The 19,618-nt window shown below is 36.4% G+C and overlaps 1 protein-coding gene across 1 annotated transcript in view; it reads right to left on the bottom strand.

Annotated features, from left to right (window-relative positions):
- The window catches only part of DNAJC15 (DnaJ heat shock protein family (Hsp40) member C15), a 92,201-nt gene that overhangs the window by 54,349 nt on the left and 18,234 nt on the right, over positions 1–19,618 (bottom strand). Inside the window, exons 2-3 of the mRNA XM_049852956.1 lie at positions 5,817–5,868; positions 3,502–3,575 (exon numbers count right to left, since the gene is read on the bottom strand). Coding sequence (XP_049708913.1) covers positions 3,502–3,575; positions 5,817–5,868 — 126 coding nt within the window. The remainder of the gene's footprint in view (positions 1–3,501; positions 3,576–5,816; positions 5,869–19,618) is intronic.

Consider the following 19,618-nt stretch of genomic DNA (forward strand, 5'->3'; position numbering starts at 1 on the left):
TAATGTTTCAATTGTGATATACCATTATTTCACTGAAAGCAACTTGATGGCATCATTATAAAGTGAAATTTTTCTTCAAAAGGTGCTGGATAAATGTACAGGAATGTTGTAAAGTGGAACTTTGAATGGAAAAATCAGCAAACCCTGAGAAAGTAAAACTGAAGTTATTCCAGTTTCTCTAATATACTGATGATACATGGCTAGAAACATTTTAATACGTACTGGCTCTAATTCATTGCTATAAATGTATTTATGCATTCTATTCTCTTTATGTTATCAAAGTCTAAGACTTACTTTTACTCTAATGTAATACAGTGACTATAAAACATGCCCTATTGTTAATATTATTTCTTATCCCTTGAATTCTAGTATGGGACAAACCAAAGCAATTCGATGTTGGGAATTTTGCAAGTATGAAAAGGTTGAAAATAAAAGCACATGTAAAATGTGCAACACATATATGGTTGGAGATCACGTAAGAAATTTAGACAGGCACCTGAAGTATCACCATATGGATGAATACAATGCAGTGCAAAGCAAGAAGACAAAGAAGATTGAAGAAAGTGTCAAAAGTGTCCTGAATAAGCAACAAAAGACATTAGACGAGTTCGCTGTTCCAGAATGCCTTAAGGTGGAGTTAGATAAACAAACAATTGTTGATGCATGTGTTAAATTAGTTACTGTTAATGGTTGTTCATTTGAGTTAGTTAAATATGCAGTATTCCATAAAATTTTAAATTCAATTATAGGTTCAATTGTTCAAAATTTTTCAATAGACTAAGGGAGTATGAGGGAAATGATACTTCACTTGTTCTTAAAACTTAGCACCAAAATTAGTAGTAGTCTAGAAAAACAAATATTCTCTTTAAAAGTGGATGTTGCCAGTAGATTGAATTGGTCAGTTCTAGGAATTAACATTCTGTTTGCACAAGATGGTAAGATACATCTGTTGACATGGCGGGAATGAAAGAACTAAAAGAAAGACACACAGGTCTGTACATAAAAAAAAAAAAAAAGTCTATCAAATTTTAAAGAAGCACAATATTTATTTAGTAACCACACAAAATGGCTCTAATACAATTAAATTTGTTGATTTGCTCAGAAATGATAGTGAAACCCAATGGCAAATGTCAGGGCAAAATGACAGTTTTGAAGGCTCTTACTGCACTCTGACTTGCAGACATTAACCATCGCAAAGTGTGATGAAAGCAACAAAGTTCCTTAAAAAAAGACTGGTACCAAGTGTGAGGCATGCACACTACAATTTGTTATTAAAGATGAAATAAAGGATGCTGAATTGAAAGAGATTCTAAGAGAGTGTTGTGAACACGTTCGAATACTTCGTATTCTGATACTATCTACCAAATTTTAGGAAAATAATTTAAGGAAAACTGTATTGGATTGTCCAACAAGATGAACCCGTAAAAAACATCATATTAGAAGCCTTAATAGGACCCAAAAATCTCTGTGATGTATTAGCTGGCAATAATATGAAATATGACTTTTCTAACGACAAATAGGCATATGTCAAATTAATTTTGGAAACTTAAAAACCTTTAAAAAAAGTTACAGTAAGATTGCAATGTGAGCAATTAATCATCAGTGATGTTTTTGGTATGTGGGTGGACACTAAGCTAAAATTAAGAACTCTTAATAATACCTCTGGAAATACACTGACTGAAAAACTTAATGTTAGGGGTAAAGTTAATATTGAAAATGATAGCGTATTAGGAGCAGTTTATCTAGATCCTCATTATCAAATTCTAATTAATTCTGAACGTAAAGTGAAGGCCATTATTACATTAAAAAAGCATTTGGGAAATGATAGAAAATCTGAAAAGGGGCAATACTGAGAGTGTAACAAAGGACAGCAATTCAGAAAACACTCGTTTCAAATGATGATGTTGATGAGATGGAATTATCTCTCAAAATGGAAAAAAAGTTAAATTGAGATCAAACGGCTGTACTGTTAATATTGACTCTGTATAAACAAGCTTTGATGGTGTACAAAGAGTTGGGAGAAAAAAACTATTCTTGAGTTTTGGGAAGAAAACCATTCACAATATCCCCAGTTATATGAAACTGCTATGGTAGTCTTGAGTGCACTAGCTTCTCAGATCAGTGTTGAGAGAGCTTTCTCAGGTTTGAAATTCATCTTGTGAGACAGCAGGGCTAGCTTAAATGAAAAAATATTAGATGATGTTCTTTTAATTAGGTGTAATTATGCTTTATTGCAATGATCAGTTTTCTAAATGAACTGTAAAATTGTGTATGAATTAAATCTATATTTGTAATAAAATGTTTACTTTAAGTAATGTTTGGCAATTCTTCAGCTTAGAACTGGGATGAATATTAAAGTATGAAATATTGTACTCTGGTTTTATTTATTGATGTTATTAGGTATGATAGCATACTTTGTATTTCTACTATTTCATTAATAAATTCTTATCAATTTTGCATGACTATTAAGTGTTAATAACCAAAAGGTTGGCAGTTCAAATCCACCAGCTGCTCCTTGGAAGCCCTGTGGGGCAGTTCAGAACTGACTCAACGGCACCTAACAACAATAACAACAATCCAGTGTTAGTACTAAAATGTCACCTACATCAAAATTAGTTTTGTTTTCAGAGTATTTTATAGTATTAAGTTGAAGATTTCCTATTAAAAAAGTATTTCATATCTTCGATTTAATATTTATACAGTATATTAGGAATTTTTTTTTCACAATACTCTTTTTAAAGTGACTCAGTGCTGCAGTTAATTTTAGTATATTTAAAAAATAGAACTTAAAACAAAATATATTTTATATCGTGTTTTTCTTTGTACTGAATTTTTCTGAGACGGTGATTAAAACTGAACATCACTGTCACTTTAGATTTAACTATTAATGAACGTGTAGAAAGAAACAGTTTAATATGCTACTTTTAAAACTAATTACAAAATCATGGAATGAACATAATTTGAGTTAATATAAAAATGCAGTATTATTTGCAATATAAGGAACAAATTTGTTAGCCATATTTCTTCAGATGAAGTTGCTCCAGGTTATCCATTTGCAGAATATAAATTTTAGATCAGAGTAAAAAACAGGTTCAAATTGGTTTAGTCATGGTTGATGAAGCAAAACTTCACAGAACCAAATTCTTAAAATTTTGGTGAACCGGAACAATAACTGGAATGGAAAAAATTATGGTTCGAAGCCCTACCAAAAAACAAAATGAAACCCAGTGCTATCGAGTCGATTCCGACTCATAGCGACCCTATAGGCCAGAGTAGAGTTTCCAAGGAGCACCTGGCGGATTCGAACTGCTGTCCCTTTGGTTAGCAGCCGTAGCACTTAACCACTACTCCACCAGGGTTTCTGGCTTCGAAGCCTAGAAGGAAGTAAACTTCTATAAACAAAGAGGGTTAGAAAACCCAAGACATTTTCTTGAGTTACTGTCAAATACACCATATAAAAAAATAAAAATAAGCTTCCCACTAAAGCCACCTTTAACTTACAGGATTTGAAATCTTCTTTGCAGTTTCTGTGATTACTTGTTCTAGAGGTTTCCAGATCTGAAATGCACAGCGACCTAAACAGTAAAAGGAAAAAAGCAAACACATTTTCTATAATCAAATTCAAATCAATACCCCTAAGGTGATTACCACGGTATTTATTAATAGTTTAATTTACACATGTTATTTCAATAAATATTTTTTTAATTTACCAGGACATATTTTTTAAATTTCTAATTTAGTGAATGTAGGAAAGGATTTCATTTTAACACCATTATCATAGCTATTACATTTATCAAGTTCTAGTTCATGATCAATTAGAAATTTTCAGCATTTATGTAGTATCTGACATTCAATGTTTTATATCACAAAAGTTAACATTCTAGTACGTTCTTCACAACTATTGATAAAATCCCTTTATAAAGATGCTTATGAGTCTAAAATAATTAATTAACATTGCTTTTAAGCTGGTAATCACTTTGATATACATAGAGAAGACCAATACTGCTCATCATCTGCACAATATAGAAGAAATTTAATGGGGTTACTTTTAAAGTAAAAATTCAGTTACATAGGAAATATTTACTAAAGATCCCAATTACCAATTTTTCCACTGAGGATGACTACTCTATCTAAAAACTTATTTTATTTTAGTGCTTTCCTTTCTTAGCCATGCTAAGAATTACAACACCCCTGATTCCTGACAACTACGAATCGATACCAAAACAGGATGCTAGAAATAGGAAAATGTGAAGTAACCAACCTAAGGATGAAGAAAAAAGCTCTTGAAATCCAGGAGACACTAAGTAAAGTTAAATAAAGGTGAAACCCTCACTTTCCAAATCTCTTATCATACAGATGTAATCTTTCATTTGATTTCACAACAGTATAACATGTACCTTTTCAATTATCTCAAATTTTTTCAAAATCAAAAAGAGGCAGTTAAGTGACCTCTTGTCCCAGTGGAAAAAAGCAGTGAAATGCTTGAAGAAGTGACATCTTTAAGCTTAATTTAGCCATAGACCGGAAGGCCTAGGTCCAACCAGTCTAGGCGTACTTTCTCCTAAACACTAGTATTCAATCGTCTTTGGCTCTGGAAGAAATCTGCCTGTAAATATTCTACTTTGTAATATGAATGTGCCAACAGTATGATCTATACAGTGTACACAGACCAGTTATACTCATTTTAGAATGACAACCTTGGAAAAAGTACAGCATTCTCTAATTTAAAATGAAAATCTTAATATGAATTTCTAGTAACTATGCCTACTCTGCTATAATAATTAAAACAAAAATTGTCTTATATTTATGGACAAGCTTGTTAGAATTCCTTTCTAGAAATGACATTCTTGTCATGAATCTTTGGGAATTAGTTAACTATAGTTTTTTAATGAGACACAATATCCTGATGGCAGAGAAATCAAGGAAATTTGAACCACTGACCTTCTTTACTTTGACGTTCTTACTGTTAAAGTTCTTTAAAATGAAAATTTTGTGAAATTAAATATCATAGGAAACAAAACAAACTAAAAAACTCTTTATGTCCCATTTTCCTACTGGATCTTACTAAAGTCCATACAACCATAATGGAATGTAGCTTCACCTAAAAAGAAGATCCAACTGACAAGGTCAAATCCATGGAACTTAGAAACACAAACGTCAAAGTAAGAAAATAAACCTTTAATAGGGAGATGCTCTCAGATAAACATTTAACTAGGGAATAGCTATATAATTTAAAACGTTAAGTTAATGACTGAAATATATAGCAGTTTTCCTTTTAATCTTTAAACTATGCTTTCTAAAAAGGTAAATTACGCAGTGAAAGAAATTCTGGGTTTATCGAAGAAATTACACAAATATGTTAAAAGATGAAGTAATATATACAGTACAGGGAACTGCTACGCTCATCAGAAAGAAATGACAGAAGATGTGTAAACATATCTGCAAGAAAAAGTAAATATGGGAGAATAAGTCCCATATCACTTATATTGTTTCATATTAAAGATTTTTTTTAACAGTATACTGTAACTCAAACTAAAAAAAAAAAATTAACGATTATTGGAGCTAGTTTTCCTCACTTTTTGCATCATTCATTTTCTTCACTACAAAATTTATCTAGATTTTGCTATATTGACAAATGCTCAGTGACTATAAATGGTAGAAAAAATGGGAATGTATAATATCTTTTTTTTTTTTTTTATAATATCTTAAAACCAAAAACCTTAGCAAATAAGGGACTGCTCATGGATTACTATGAAAGCTACTTAGAAATATTTCTCCTGCAACATTTATTGATATATATTCTTTATTTATCTCACCTGCAAACGCAAAGGCTGCAACACCCAGTCCTACAGCTATCAAACTTCTTGCCTGTGGAGGAAAAAATGACTATCACTCACAGCATTACACACTGAGTTTTAAAGGTAAATCACTTTTAATAATAAGTATGTTAAATACTACATTTTCTTCAAGCTCTGCTGTGAAGAATAGAACTTCAAAAAATCTGCAAGGTTGAAGGTATTATATCTGTTGCTCACTGTATCAGCTAATTTTTAGTGAACTAAGATAATTCTAGATTTTCATTTAATTTCCATATATTTGAATTCATTCAACTAAGAGCTTTTATATTACCTGCTGCTAAAATGTTTTCTATAGACTATTCATAATTTGAGGATTTAATATTTTTATCTTCTGTAAAGATAAAAGGCACATATTTCCTCCTCCGTATTTTTTATGCTCAATGGCATTTTCCATAGTTAAAAATTTAATAAAACCTCACATTCATGTTTAAGAAGTCAAATTTCCAAAAATTAGTAAAAATGATATATAATTTAAAAGCTAGTTTATTTCTACCCTTCAAGACCAATGTAAATTTTTTTTAAAGAGCCAAGAATTTATCATCCTGATAAAATCATTTAAAATTGGCTATATACTTCATATTATTCTGCGTTTTTCTTAAACATCACAGGAAAATATTTAAGTCATAACAGAAAAAGGTTTATGTGGAACATACCAACAGTTGTGTCCTAATCCCTGTTCTCATTTTCTACTATAGTATTCAGAATTTATATTTTTAGCCAGACATGCATTTCCAACCCTCCCTGAGATGTGGTATGGTTAACATCAACTAGTGCTGGCTTACAGAAAGTGAGCAGAGTGGTATGGACAACTTCTGAAAAGCCCTTAAAGGTAGGGTGGGGGTGCACTTCTTTTCCATTCCTCCTGTCAGCTGGCTGGAATGCAGAAATTATACCTGGAACAGTCGTCTTGGGTAAAGAAGGAGGAACAATGAGATAAAAGGCACCCAATGATCATGAAGCTGCCTCTATTTACACGAGATAAAAACAAATGTATCTTCCTAAGCCAATATTATTTTTGGTTTTCAGTCACTTGCAGTCAAAACTAATTCTGAAGGATACAGAATTGAGAGTTACCACGGAAATGTTTTTGTCTGATTGATTAGTGGTGAGAGAGGTAAACCCGTAAGAGCCAGCATAAATTTAAAAAGAGCTAGACTAATCTCTCCTAGGAAACAAAATGGATTCATTTCCCATTGGTGCAGACATCATAAGATAGAGGTTGAGACTCAAGGAATGCTAAACTAAAAAACCTTCAGCTGTCAGTCTTCAAGTTCTGAACGAGAATATGCTCCCAGTCTTCGGAAATTAAAGCCCCAAACCTTCAAGGTGTAGCTCTATGATGAGAAACATCAGGTCAGAAGGGGCAGCTGCATGAAGATGCTCTAACTTTAATATCCAGTAACTCTCTCTTGGAGTCCCTGGGTGATGCCAATGGTTAATATGCTTAGCTGCCAACCAAAAGGTTGGAGGTTTGAGTCTACCCAGGTGCCTCAGAAGAAAGGCCTGGTGGCCTACTTCTGAAAAATCATTCACTGAAAAAAAAAACCTTATGGACTACAGTTCTACTCTGACACACATGGGGTTGCTGTGATTGGAATTTACTAAACAGCAACTGGTTTAACCTTACAGATCTCTTAGAGAGTGTTTATCTAGGCTTCTCCTTCCCTATTTCAGGTCTAAAACACACCTCTTCCCCAGGCAATGACACTAGGACACTTCAGTAATTCAAGATTCACTTCTTGGCAGAGGAGGGAAAGCCTAAAGCTAGCCACCTGGAGAAGCAAATAGTGTTCAAGGTTTCCTTCAGGCTGGCAGCCTTAATTATTTCAGGACAGAGGAGAGGTAAGTGGTAATTTAAAGACGCTTTGTTCAGGTACATAGATTTTTGCCATTTTCTAGAACCTCCCTGATGCTATATATTTTGAGCTTTCTAAGTTACAACTTTAACCTTAATTGATCCCTGGGTGGCGCAAAAGGTTAAGCGCGAGATGACTAGCCAAAAGGTTGGTGGCTCAAACCCACTCCGAAGCACCTCGGAAGACAGCCCAGGTGATCTGATCCTGAAAGGTCATAGCCTTGAAAACCTTATGGAATGGTTTTATCCTGCACACATGGGATCGCCATGAGTCAGAATCGACTAGATAAATCTAGCAACAACAGTCTTGGTTCACTTTAAGGACGTTTCAGGAGACCCTGGGTGGTGCAAATGGTTAATACATTTGATATCTAACTGAAAGGTCAGAGGTTCAAGTCCACCCACAAGTGCCTCACAAGAAATGAGGCAGCCCCAACAGTACTGTATTAAAAATCCTATTTTCTCTGGCTGGCTTCCTTCCCCCCAGCTTCACATTTGAATTCTGCTTTTATGTAAACCCCATTGTGCCTGTGTAGTATGATTAAGAATGTTGCTGAGGTAATTTGTATGAACTTTTTACTTGTAAAACCCCCTTTAAAAGTAACTTGCCTATCTGCTTTTGAGAAGCAGTCTTGGCAGCAGCAGCTCTGACTGACTCCTTTTCCTTGTACAACTAAATAAAGGTGCCCTTCCTGTCTCTCACCTTGGTATCTCATTTACTGGCGGATATGAGTCATGCCGAACAAGAACCTGGGTTTTCACCCAGTAAAATTTCTGGCGACCCAGCCAAGAACCATCTGCTGTATTCCTGAGGTGGATCAGAAAAGACCGGCCCCAATGTCTGGTGTGCCACCAAGAGATTTCTCTTGGAGACCTTGAAGCAGCTCTGAAAGCTGATCCCCCTGGGACCCAAATGATGGCTCTGTGGGAGACACAAAAGACGCCTGGATTGTTTGGTAAGTGCCTAAGTACCACCTTAGAAGAGTCCCAAGAACTGGGAGGAACTGACTGATGAGGGCATAAAAGACTCAGGTACCTGTTAAGGTGGTGCACCGGATTAGGTTGTGTGGCTAAGTGTGTATATCCAGGGAATGGGGAATGTTCAAGGGATCCCGGAATGTGGCCCGCTAAGATGCATCCTCAAGAACTGGGAACAGAGACTTGGACAGACATGGCTCTGGCAGCACGCTTGTCCCATTCCTACTTTTGCCTCTTTAAATATATGCCAAATAAGACCTTTCTGTCTACTTTACTAAACTTAGTGGTGTTTCCACCCTACAAGAATTAATGGTGTAGTTGTTGCAGGGTTTCTAAAACCATGAAGCCAGTCGGCCTCGAGAAGACCTGGGCTGCAGAGCAGAAGCCAGTAAAAAGAAAGGTCCTGACTTCTGGACCAGAGCATTTGCACTCCTGTCCCTTCGACACCACTGGGGTGAATGCTCTTGGAAGACAAGCCTTTGCTTATTCTTTTTGTTCTTTTTCTCAAGTTTTCTTAAGTTTTGTTTGGTAAAACCAGTTGTTTGATTAAGGAGAATATTTCTTATATTTTTGCTTGATTGTTTAAAAGTGATATCTAGTAATCCTGGTGAACTGCAGTTTAGGTCCGGATTTGGGCATTTGAAACATTAAAGAGGTAATTCTATTTTCAAAGAACTATGAGCCACTATAAAACCAAAAACCAAACCCACTGCCGTCGAGTCAATTCTGACTCATAGTGACCCTATAGGGCTGAGTAGAACTGCCCTATAGAGTTTCCAAGGAGCACCTGGAGGATTTGAACTGCCAACCTCTTGGTTAGTGGCTGTAGCACTTAACTGCTACGCCACCCTGGTACTATAAGCCACAAAAATTCGGGCATGAGTCAACCAGTAAAAGCCATTAGGGTGGTTGCCAGCACCTATCATGAGTATTAAAGACTGCCATGACAGGGTAATGTAGTCATGAGACAGGCTAGGGCACTAGGCTGCCTGCCACCTGCAAGGAAACTCTTGGCGCAACGAAGGTATACACTGGTCTAAGCGAAACACTGTACACACCCCACAGCATTCATTAGGTTTCTTTTTTTTGGCTCAGAGAAAACCTGGAAAATAGCGCTCTGTTTTGCCAAATTCTCAGGGAGAAGTCGCAGCTCTGTACTTGTTTTATGATACAGTTTCTCAATGAAGAATCACAATGTTAAAATTAAAATCATGAAGGGAAAGACAACACTCAATACAAGGAAGGTCAGTCTAATTGGACTGGACTAAAAGCAAAGAGGTTTCCGGGATAAAATGAAAGCTTCAAATGTCAGCGGAGCAGGGTCTGGGGTCTGGGGAACATGGTTTGAGGGGACTTCTAAGTCAAGGGGCAAAACAATTCTATTATGAAAACATTCTGCATCCCACTTTGAAATGTGGCGTCTGGGGTCCTAAATGCCAACAAGCGGCCATCTAAGATACATCAATTGGTCTCAACCCACCTGGAGCAAAGGCAAAGGAAGAACACCAAGGTCACACGACAACTAAGAACCCAAGAGACAGAAAGGGCCACATGAACCAGAGACCTACATTATCCTGAGACCAGAAGAACTAGTTGGTGCCCGGCCACAATCGATGTCTGCCCTGTCAGGGAGCACAACAGACAACTCCTGAGGGAGCAGGAGACCAATGGAATACAGACCCCAAATTCTCATAAAAAGACCATACTTAATGGTATGACTGCGACTAGAGGAATCCCGGAGACAATGCTCCCCAGACCTTCTGATGGCACAGGACAGGAACCATCCCCGAAGACAATTCATCAGGCATGAAAAGGACTGGTCAGCGGCAGGGGGAGAGAGATGCTGATGAAGAGTGAGCTAATTAAATCAGGTGGACAGTGGAGAGTGTGTTGGCAACTCTTGACTGGAGGGGGGATGGGAAGATAGAGAAAGAGAGAAGACGGCAAAATTGGCACGAAACGAGAGACTGAAAGGGCTGACTCAATAGGAGGAGAGCAAGTGGGAGAAGGGAGTAAGATGTATGTAAACTTACATGTGACAGACTGATTGGAATGGTAAATGTTCACTTGAAGCTTAATAAAAATTAATTAAAAAAAATTAAAATCATCAGTAGCTACATTAAAGTACTTTCCTATTGGAAGAACTAGTATATTTAAGATCTAAAATAGGAGACTAGGTCTCTAGCCTGCAGAATGAATCAAGGTCAAAAAGAAAGAAACTAAAACCTTGAACCTTAGAGCTTCACATCTTTGATAAATGAGCCTGCATTTCCCTCCCGCTACCAAGACACTGGTTTGGGGTTCATATTTATATATACTTTAAGAAACTAGAATCCCCATATCTTTGTTTTGTGTAGCATTGTTCTGTGAGTTTATGTGGTCTTTCTGTCTCTTTTTGTTCTGAGAGCTTGCTTCTGGTCAAGGGCATTATGTCTAAGTTTCTGTCTTGTATCAGGCTGGAGGCTATGGCCGAGAATTGCTGTTTTTTGTAAGGCTGTCTTAGAACCTCAATTCACTCCTCATCCCTGAAAAACTGTCTTATGATTTAGATTTTTAGTAGCTACGCTGAAAAAATTTAAGTCAATCTTAAAAGCAAAACCTTTCTTAGTAACTTAAGCTAGATGATATAAGAAAAATGTGTTTTATTTAGGGATAAAGTATAATTTTGTCTTAAAACTGGTAGTTTCAGAGTGGGTAAAAGGAGACATAGGACAAGCCTAGGGGTAAAAAAAAAGGGATAGCCAAGAATTGATGATTTATTTACAAAATGGCTAAAGGCTTTGGTATTTACTGGGTAAACAGCCTTTCAAAATACCTAGGCCAACTTAAACATATGTAAATGAATTGTGAGGACCCAATCTTGTCCTCCATGAGTCAAGAGAATGAGGGCATGGCAAGATCAGACACCTCCTCCCCCGAGCCCCCAGTCTCCTTAGCCAAGAATTGATGGATTCATTTACAAAATTGCTAAAGAGCTTTGGTATTTACTGGGCAGATAAAAAAGCCTTTCAAAATGCCTAGATCAATTTAACAATATGTAAATGAATCAGAACAGCCTATCCTTGTCTTCCACCAGGAGTCAAAAATAGGGAGGTTGGGGCATCATCAGGCCTCCCTGGTCCCTAGTCTCCAAGGTCATATGGCTCCAGGAGGCTTACTACAAAAGCCATCAGAAACTGAGTGAATTCCAATCATACAGCAACCGTAAACAAGTTCTCCCTATCGTAGGGGAACTTTAAAAAGCTCCCCCCCCAAAAAAAGAAATGACAATGAGACACACCTGAAATGCCCTGGGAAACTGTTTCCAAACCTAGCCAGAAAATGAAATTAGAATATTTAAACAGGCTTTATTTCAACTACAATTATGTTTTATAGTATACAGGCTTAAAATAATTTCTAAGAACTTTTAGGTAACTTACAGATATTAAATTAATAGATACCTGTCATAACTTAAGTTCATATACTTTGGCTTTTTATGCCACAAGAGGAAGTATATATATTTAAGTTTGCTAATAAGTCTGTTCATTTTTGCCATTTTAAAGGGATTCGCTATAAGAGATACGCAACAAATAAAATTTTTAAGAGGTTTAAAAAATACTTTTATATGGTCAAAAATTTTATCTGTCTGGCTAAAGTTTAATTTATGAGATTTTTAAGAGCTTTAATGTCAAATAGCACACAAAACAAATAACTGGGTTTCTCACTGTTAAAATAACAAAATTTGATTTGTGAGTTGAAGGGTTAATTTATTCTTTGTGTAATCTGCCTTGAAGGCAGGTTTGGCCTCTCTCATTAAAATAAGATTCCTGAGTGGAAGACCAAGCCAGGTAGTGGCTTTAGAAATAAATAAATAAACTAAGGTTTTTAAGTATTGTTTCACTTCATAGTGACCTATAACAAACTTCTGATAACTTTGAAACTTCATGGAAAGCCACAAAAAACTTTTATAAAGGATAAGTGTGAAAAAGTTTAATAAACTACATGGAACGTACTGTCAAACTCAAGAGAAACACCTGATTCTTTTTGGGTTAAAATGTGTAAGTATTTCCTCTTGTGTTTTTGCCTAATATTAGACAGCACACACATAATATTATGTCACAGTTTTATTATTATTTCTTCATTGCTACCTTGGTCACAGCTTTATCAAAGCCAATGGTTTGGGGAATTCACATCATTTACCCATGAACGTTTTTTTTTTCCTACTCTTCAGTATTCAGAGACTTGATAATCTTGGTATACTCTTGGTATATCCTCACTATATGGTGTTATGCCTCAAGATTATTAGGTATTATTTATCTGAAGGTCTTTAAAATATGATTAATGGTCATATTTAGTAATTTTTTAACTAAAGTTTTTTTTAATTGATTTTATTTGACCTTTACATTATGCTTGTAATTAATTTCTATCAGGTCTTTCACTATAAAAGTATTATTTTTATAAATTAATCATGGCCATATTAAGCTTTGTCATCTGCAGATAAGTTTCTACTTCACGGATTTGCTGAAAACGTTTGCCCAAAATATGGACTATATTAGACTTATGAAAAGAACTGTGACTAGGCTGAATCAATTTCCAAAACTCTTATGTAGAAGCTGATGGGTTCACAGACTGTGGCTGATCCAGGGTCATGTGCAACAGAAACTGCCTACATAAAACTGAGTAAAGGAATACTATGGTTTTTATGTGGGAATACTACTGATGTTTTAAGGCCCTACTTTCGGGATATAAGAAACCATTTTCCTTTCTCCTAAGTTATTTAACTAATGGGTTTAGATATTGTGATTCTTGAATTGTAAGTTCTTCTCTTATACAGTTTTGTAACACTTCTGCTTCTGAGAAAGTAACCCATAACTGTTAATAGGTAGACCAAGGAGGGGCAGCTTGCCCTCAAGAAGAACACTTAGTATGTTTTAAACAGTAAACTGAAGACCTCCCACAGGCGAGTTTCATCCTGTATTATCTTGTTAATCATGTATTCTCTAATGAAAATCTAGTTGTCACACATGAATTTTTCTATACCTTCTGTTTCCTCTAGCCCTTTCCAACTGACAGTGAGTTTACATGGCCAATCTCTTGTATAGACTCCTGGTGAATGCATAAGGCAACATACTTTGAGAATTTTAAGATTACTTTTATATATTCACAGTAATGATTGCTAGCAAATATTGAAACAAAAGAAAACAAAAACCAAACCTGCTGCTGTCGAGTCAATTCTGACTCATAGTGACCGTATGGGACAGGGTAGAACTGCCCCCTAGGGTTTCCAAGGAGCACCTGGTGGATTTGAACTGCCAACCTTTTGGTTGGCAGCCATAGCACATAACCACTATGCCACCAGGGATTCCCAAATATTGAAAAGGTAATGTTAAACTGTTCCACACACCATAAAACGAGAGTCAAAAAGAAACCCATTGGTCCAACACTCAGGGTATGTTTGATAGCTTTAATTCCTAGTTATGGTATAGCTAAATTGGAGAAATCTTTAAGAAATTAGTCAATCACTGTGGGGCAAATAGCACATGAAGTTGCTAGAGTTATAAAACCGTAACAGTAATCTCTGACTTCATTAGCCAAGGTGACATGAGATAACAAAATATCCTTAGATTTTTTATTAGCCCAAGAAAGTATAGTCTGTGCTGTAGCAAATACCTCTTATTGCAATTTGATAAATAACACAGGAGAAGTAGAAGATACACACAGAATTAAACAGCAAGCTGCTTGGTTACACACTGTAATACCCTTACAAACACCAGATTTATCTGGTTGGTTACCATCAGCAATAAGTACATGGGGCTAGAACACTACTGCAAGGGATCATAATATTCTTAGTCTGTATCCTGGTAGGATTAGGCATAATAAAATTTATCTTCTATTGTCTTACATACTTAAAAAAAACTCAGGCTAAAGTGTTAATGCACATTGAGTCTACTCACTTTGGCAATGCCACTGATGGGAACGTTCCTCTTACTTAAGATCCTGGTGAAGAACTACATGGTCCAGAACCAGATGGTATCCAGTAGAAAAAACCAGCACCGTGAGTTTAAAGAGCCTGCCACGGCCACCATCTAAGGGCTTGACTAAGTCTAGGTATTAATATCTCCAATCACAGATCAAAAGAAAAGAATGATTTAGGAGATGATATTTTTTTATTGGAGCCATTATTCTCTGCCCAGTTGGAGCTGGACTCACAAAGACTCATAAAGACACATCAGCTTGTCCCTGAGGTATAAAGACAATAGCTAAGACAATCCGAGGGAAGAAAAAAAATCTTTTAGGGAGACATTCACATAAACAGGGCATAAAAGCCACTCTTTCTCTTTTAATATTTAGTAAATAGTTATAAACCAACAAGATGTCAGCAGCCACAATGACAAGGCCTAGGTCCAGTATTTGCCCCTCCCTAAAAATATGCTAAACAATTCTGAGCCAGGCTATAGTTTGATCCATAAGGCTTTCATTGGCTAATTTTTGCAAGTAGATCACCAGGCCATTCTTCCCAGTATGTCTTAGTCTAGAAGCTTTACTGAAACCTACCATGGGTGACCCTGCTAGTATTAGAAATACTGGTGGCATAGCTTCCAGCATCACAGCACCATGCAACCCACCACAGTACAACAAACTGACAGACCTAGACATATACCAGTTGCCGTGAGGTTGATTCTGACTCGTGACGTCCTAGCCCTAGACAGGCCTGTATCAAATGGGTCCTATGTAAGATTGTGAACATGATGGGCCCCCAATGGTTATTCTATGCTAATCTCCTCTTACTTCGAACTTCCAAAGATCTTCATTTTTATCCTTATTAGTAAATTATGGTTAGATGTGTTCTGTCCCCTTTAGCCTCTTCTGGGTATCAAAAGACTTTTAAAAATGTGATGAAATCTATGGACCATCTCCTAAGAAAAACACAAATATATGTACACTATAAACTTTTTGCACATCATTTGCGGGGATTCATGGGTTTCCCTGAAACCCTTCAGTTCACAAGCTCCAACATCATATGAACTCTTATGAAAAAAGACCAAGGAGGGTGTCTCATTCACCTTTGAGATCTTAGATCACACCAAAAGACCTGCCATATATATTTCAATTTTTATTCATTCAACAATATTGATGCCAGAATAAACCTCGATTTCTAAACACTAACTTTATTTAAAAGACACACACACACACACACACAAGGCCTAGCAAACCTTAAAAACAACAAAAACTAAACCAAATAGGTAGATCACTGGAGCCAATAAAGATGCTCAATAAGTGACCAAAAACTATGCAATCAACTCTTAATTATACATACTGAGAGGACAAAGTATAATCAAAAACCCATTTCTCTATTGGAATTAAAATTCCTTATTGGAAGGGGGTTGTATCTTATTTACTTCTTTAATTGTATTTTAATTCATTTGATCTTAAAATCAGTTTATATTTTCTGAGCATAAGCAATTAATAAGGAAATAAAAATATTTTATTGGTGAGTTAAAATCAACTTGAAATTTGAAAAAAATATCAAGTATCCTGAACAACCATTTATACTCTGACATAAAGATAAAATTCCCACCAATAAAATTCCAAATGGAAATACTAAGACTGTTACATCTATAAACAATTAAGTAACAACTCAATTACAACCTCAATTGGTCCAGAATAAGATTTGTTTCCTAGAAAAAAATACTTACCTATTACCTAATATCAGAAACCCTGGTGGTGTAGTGGTTAAGACTAGGGCTGCTAACCAAAAGGTCAGCAGTTCGAATCCACCAGGCGCTTCTTGAAAACCCTATGGGCAGTTCTACTCTGTCCTACAGCGTCACTATGAGCCAGAATTGACTCGACCGCAGTGGGTTTTGGCATTACCTGATGTTATTTTTTTATTCACTAAAACTCCTTGGTATTTCTTTTCAGACACAAATGTAGAGAGCTCTAAAACAAAGGCTCTTCCTTCCACCCCTGACAAAATTGAAATGATTCACACTAAGAAAACAAACTAACGCCAAATGCGGAGTCCTTGGGTGGTGCAACGATGAATGCACTGAGCTGCTCACTGGAAGGTTGGAGCTTAGGGTCCATCCAGAGGCACCTCTGAAGAAAGGACTGGAGAACTACTTCTGAAAAATCAGCCAAGGACAACCCTACGGAGCACAGTTCTACTCTGACACACACGGGATCGCGATGAGTTGGAACTGACTCAAAAAAAAGCAGCAAAAAGCAGCTGGTAATTCCAAATGTGGAAAACAGGAAGTACGAGAGTGGGAAAATCAATCTCAAGTCTGAGCAAGCAGTTCACACAGAACTCTCGACCCTACCTTTATTTGACCTTAATTTTTAAAAGTAAAATAAAATCTAAAACATACTTGGGCTTTTAAATTGCCCAAGGTTTGTTTAGCACAATTGTGTAAATACCAGAGAATTTCAGCACCATCTTTTCCATTTTATTACTGTAGAAAACTTCATCACATATGCTTTATCACTCTGCTATTTCACATTTACTTAAACTTCAGTATCATATCCTCGTGCTAAGACTATCTACTTTTGTTTCTTTTATATATGCAACACCATATTTGATCTAGTGGCAAGCATGAAGATGTACTTCCATTTTTATTTTGAACACTTTTTAAACAATGATGCTTTAAAACTAAATTGCCAATAACAGAACAACAAAAATAACACTGAAAAGACAATTTAAAAGCAACATGGTGAATGAGGCACAATGTTAGAGGCAGAAGCACGGTCACTACCTACCAGCTAGACGACAACCAGGTGAAATGTCTAAAACTGCTCATGCGACTAGACAGACATCACAGTACGCCGTGAGTTTTAGAGACACCAGAGAAATGTTGCTAGTACTTCTCGGACTTGATCAGGAAAATTATAATATGTGCTGAAAACAAATCAGGAGATGCGATTTAAAAAGAAAGGCATGTTTATAACCTGTAGTCTGGCCTAGGCTAAAACTGCCATAGTTGTCATATACATTTAGGAGACCAAACCGAAACCAAACCCACTGCCGTCGAGTCGATTCTGACTCATAGTGACCCTACAGGACAGAGTAGAACTGCCCCATAGAGTTTCCAAGGAGTGCCTGGCGGATTTGAACTGCCAACCTCTTGGTTAGCAGCCATAGCACTTAACCACTATGCCACCAGGGTTTCCATTTAGAAGACAGCAGACGGCAAATGTGGAGGTCAAACGACAGGGGTATGGGTGTGTTTTTGCCTTTTTAACAAAATATCCACAAGGCTGCCTTGGGTAAGTTTTAGTTCTGAAACATTTTCTTTGAAGATTTACATTTATCTGGTTTAGAAAAATAGTGAGCATTTTCTACAAAAGGCCTGCAGGAGATCCAAATAAATTCTTGAAGAGATATATAGATGTAAACATAGACGTATCTGCTACACAAAATTAGCTAGCACACGCTTCTACTTGAACAAGCTAGTCTCTCTATAAATAAGTGAACATATGTAGACCAACATTAAATCAGTTACAAATCACTTAGAAATTCTACCAACACATTCTTTTACAACTGGTCCAGACTGGTGTTTGGAAACAGCAGTCTGTATAAGGAAAACAGAAAACCTAAGCTATTCTACTCACGCCAAATTTGGAAATTAAGTTTTTAGCAATCGCATCATGGTCACTGTGGGAAACAAAGACATATATATGCACATTACATACGGTTGTAGGGTAGAACACATTACAAAGTTTAGCAAAGCAAAAAGAAAGTTTTATTTGGCATATATTATAAAAGACAAAAGTGGGAAGTGGATAAGCATGTTGCTAGAGCCATGTCTGCCCAAGTCCAAAGAACATTACAGAGTTATTAGTATATGTTAACACTACAGAACGGGCAAAACCACTGAAAGCTTCACCTTTTCACAGATTGGCTAGAAACTGTGATCCTACATTTCGAATTGTCCCTCTCAACAATCACTGGTACAGGTTTCAGTAACGACAGGAGGGTCTTCATTGGTCCAACAAATTTCTATTCACTAAATGTTAATAGAAAAAAGATAAGAGTGGAAAGTCTTGTGTTCTGGCTTATGTGAAAGGTTCCCTAAAAGATATTTTCCAAGATTATTTTAGTTATCGTCTTTATGGAAACCCTGGTGGCGTAGTGGTTTAGTGCTACGGCTGCTAAGCAAATGGTCAGCAGTTCGAATCCACCAGGTGCTCCTTGGAAACTACGGGGCAGTTCTACTCTGTCATATAGGGTTGCTATGAGTCAGAATCGACTCGACGGCAGTGGGTTTTTTTTGGTTTATTGTCTTTATACCTCAGGGCCCAGTCGATGTGTCCTTGTGAGTCCTTGTGAACCCAGCTCCAGCTGGGTTACATTCTCTATGCTCAAGGACAGGGAATAATGACTCCTATATTATTTCCTAAATCAATACTTACGGGATACTGGCCAATGTTATTTAAATTTTTTAAATTCATGACAACTTTGGATTGTAATTGTCAAAAATGCCAAAAAGCATAGTTTCCTCTGCCATTCCCCTTGACCACACAAAATGCGTGAATATTTTGGACTTAAAAATTTCTAGTCATATGCATAATCAGCACTGCAGAAACCAACAGACAGCAATTCTCAAGGAAATCATTGAGATTGGTTTCAAAATGGTGGGATAGTTACTACAGAGACTGCTAAGCCTGGCTGAAAAAAATTCTTATGCACACACTAAATAGCATCATTACAAAATCATAATCTCTCATTATACGTGAATCCAGAATGCTGAGGGGTTGGCGGGGGAGGAACGAAGAGGTCTCATCTACTAGTGGAAAAGAAGAATGAGCCTGGTGTCTCAAAGTCGTCTCTGTGATCTTGTAGTGACTCAATTCTCATGGGTCAATCACAAGCAAACCACTTTCTGCTGAACTCTGTTCTGGTGCCTTATTATTTGGTTCAATTTCTACAATGAAATCCCTTTGAACA

Source organism: Elephas maximus, chromosome 14, assembly GCF_024166365.1.
Source record: "Elephas maximus indicus isolate mEleMax1 chromosome 14, mEleMax1 primary haplotype, whole genome shotgun sequence".
In the NCBI taxonomy this organism is placed as follows: Eukaryota; Metazoa; Chordata; class Mammalia; order Proboscidea; family Elephantidae; genus Elephas; species Elephas maximus.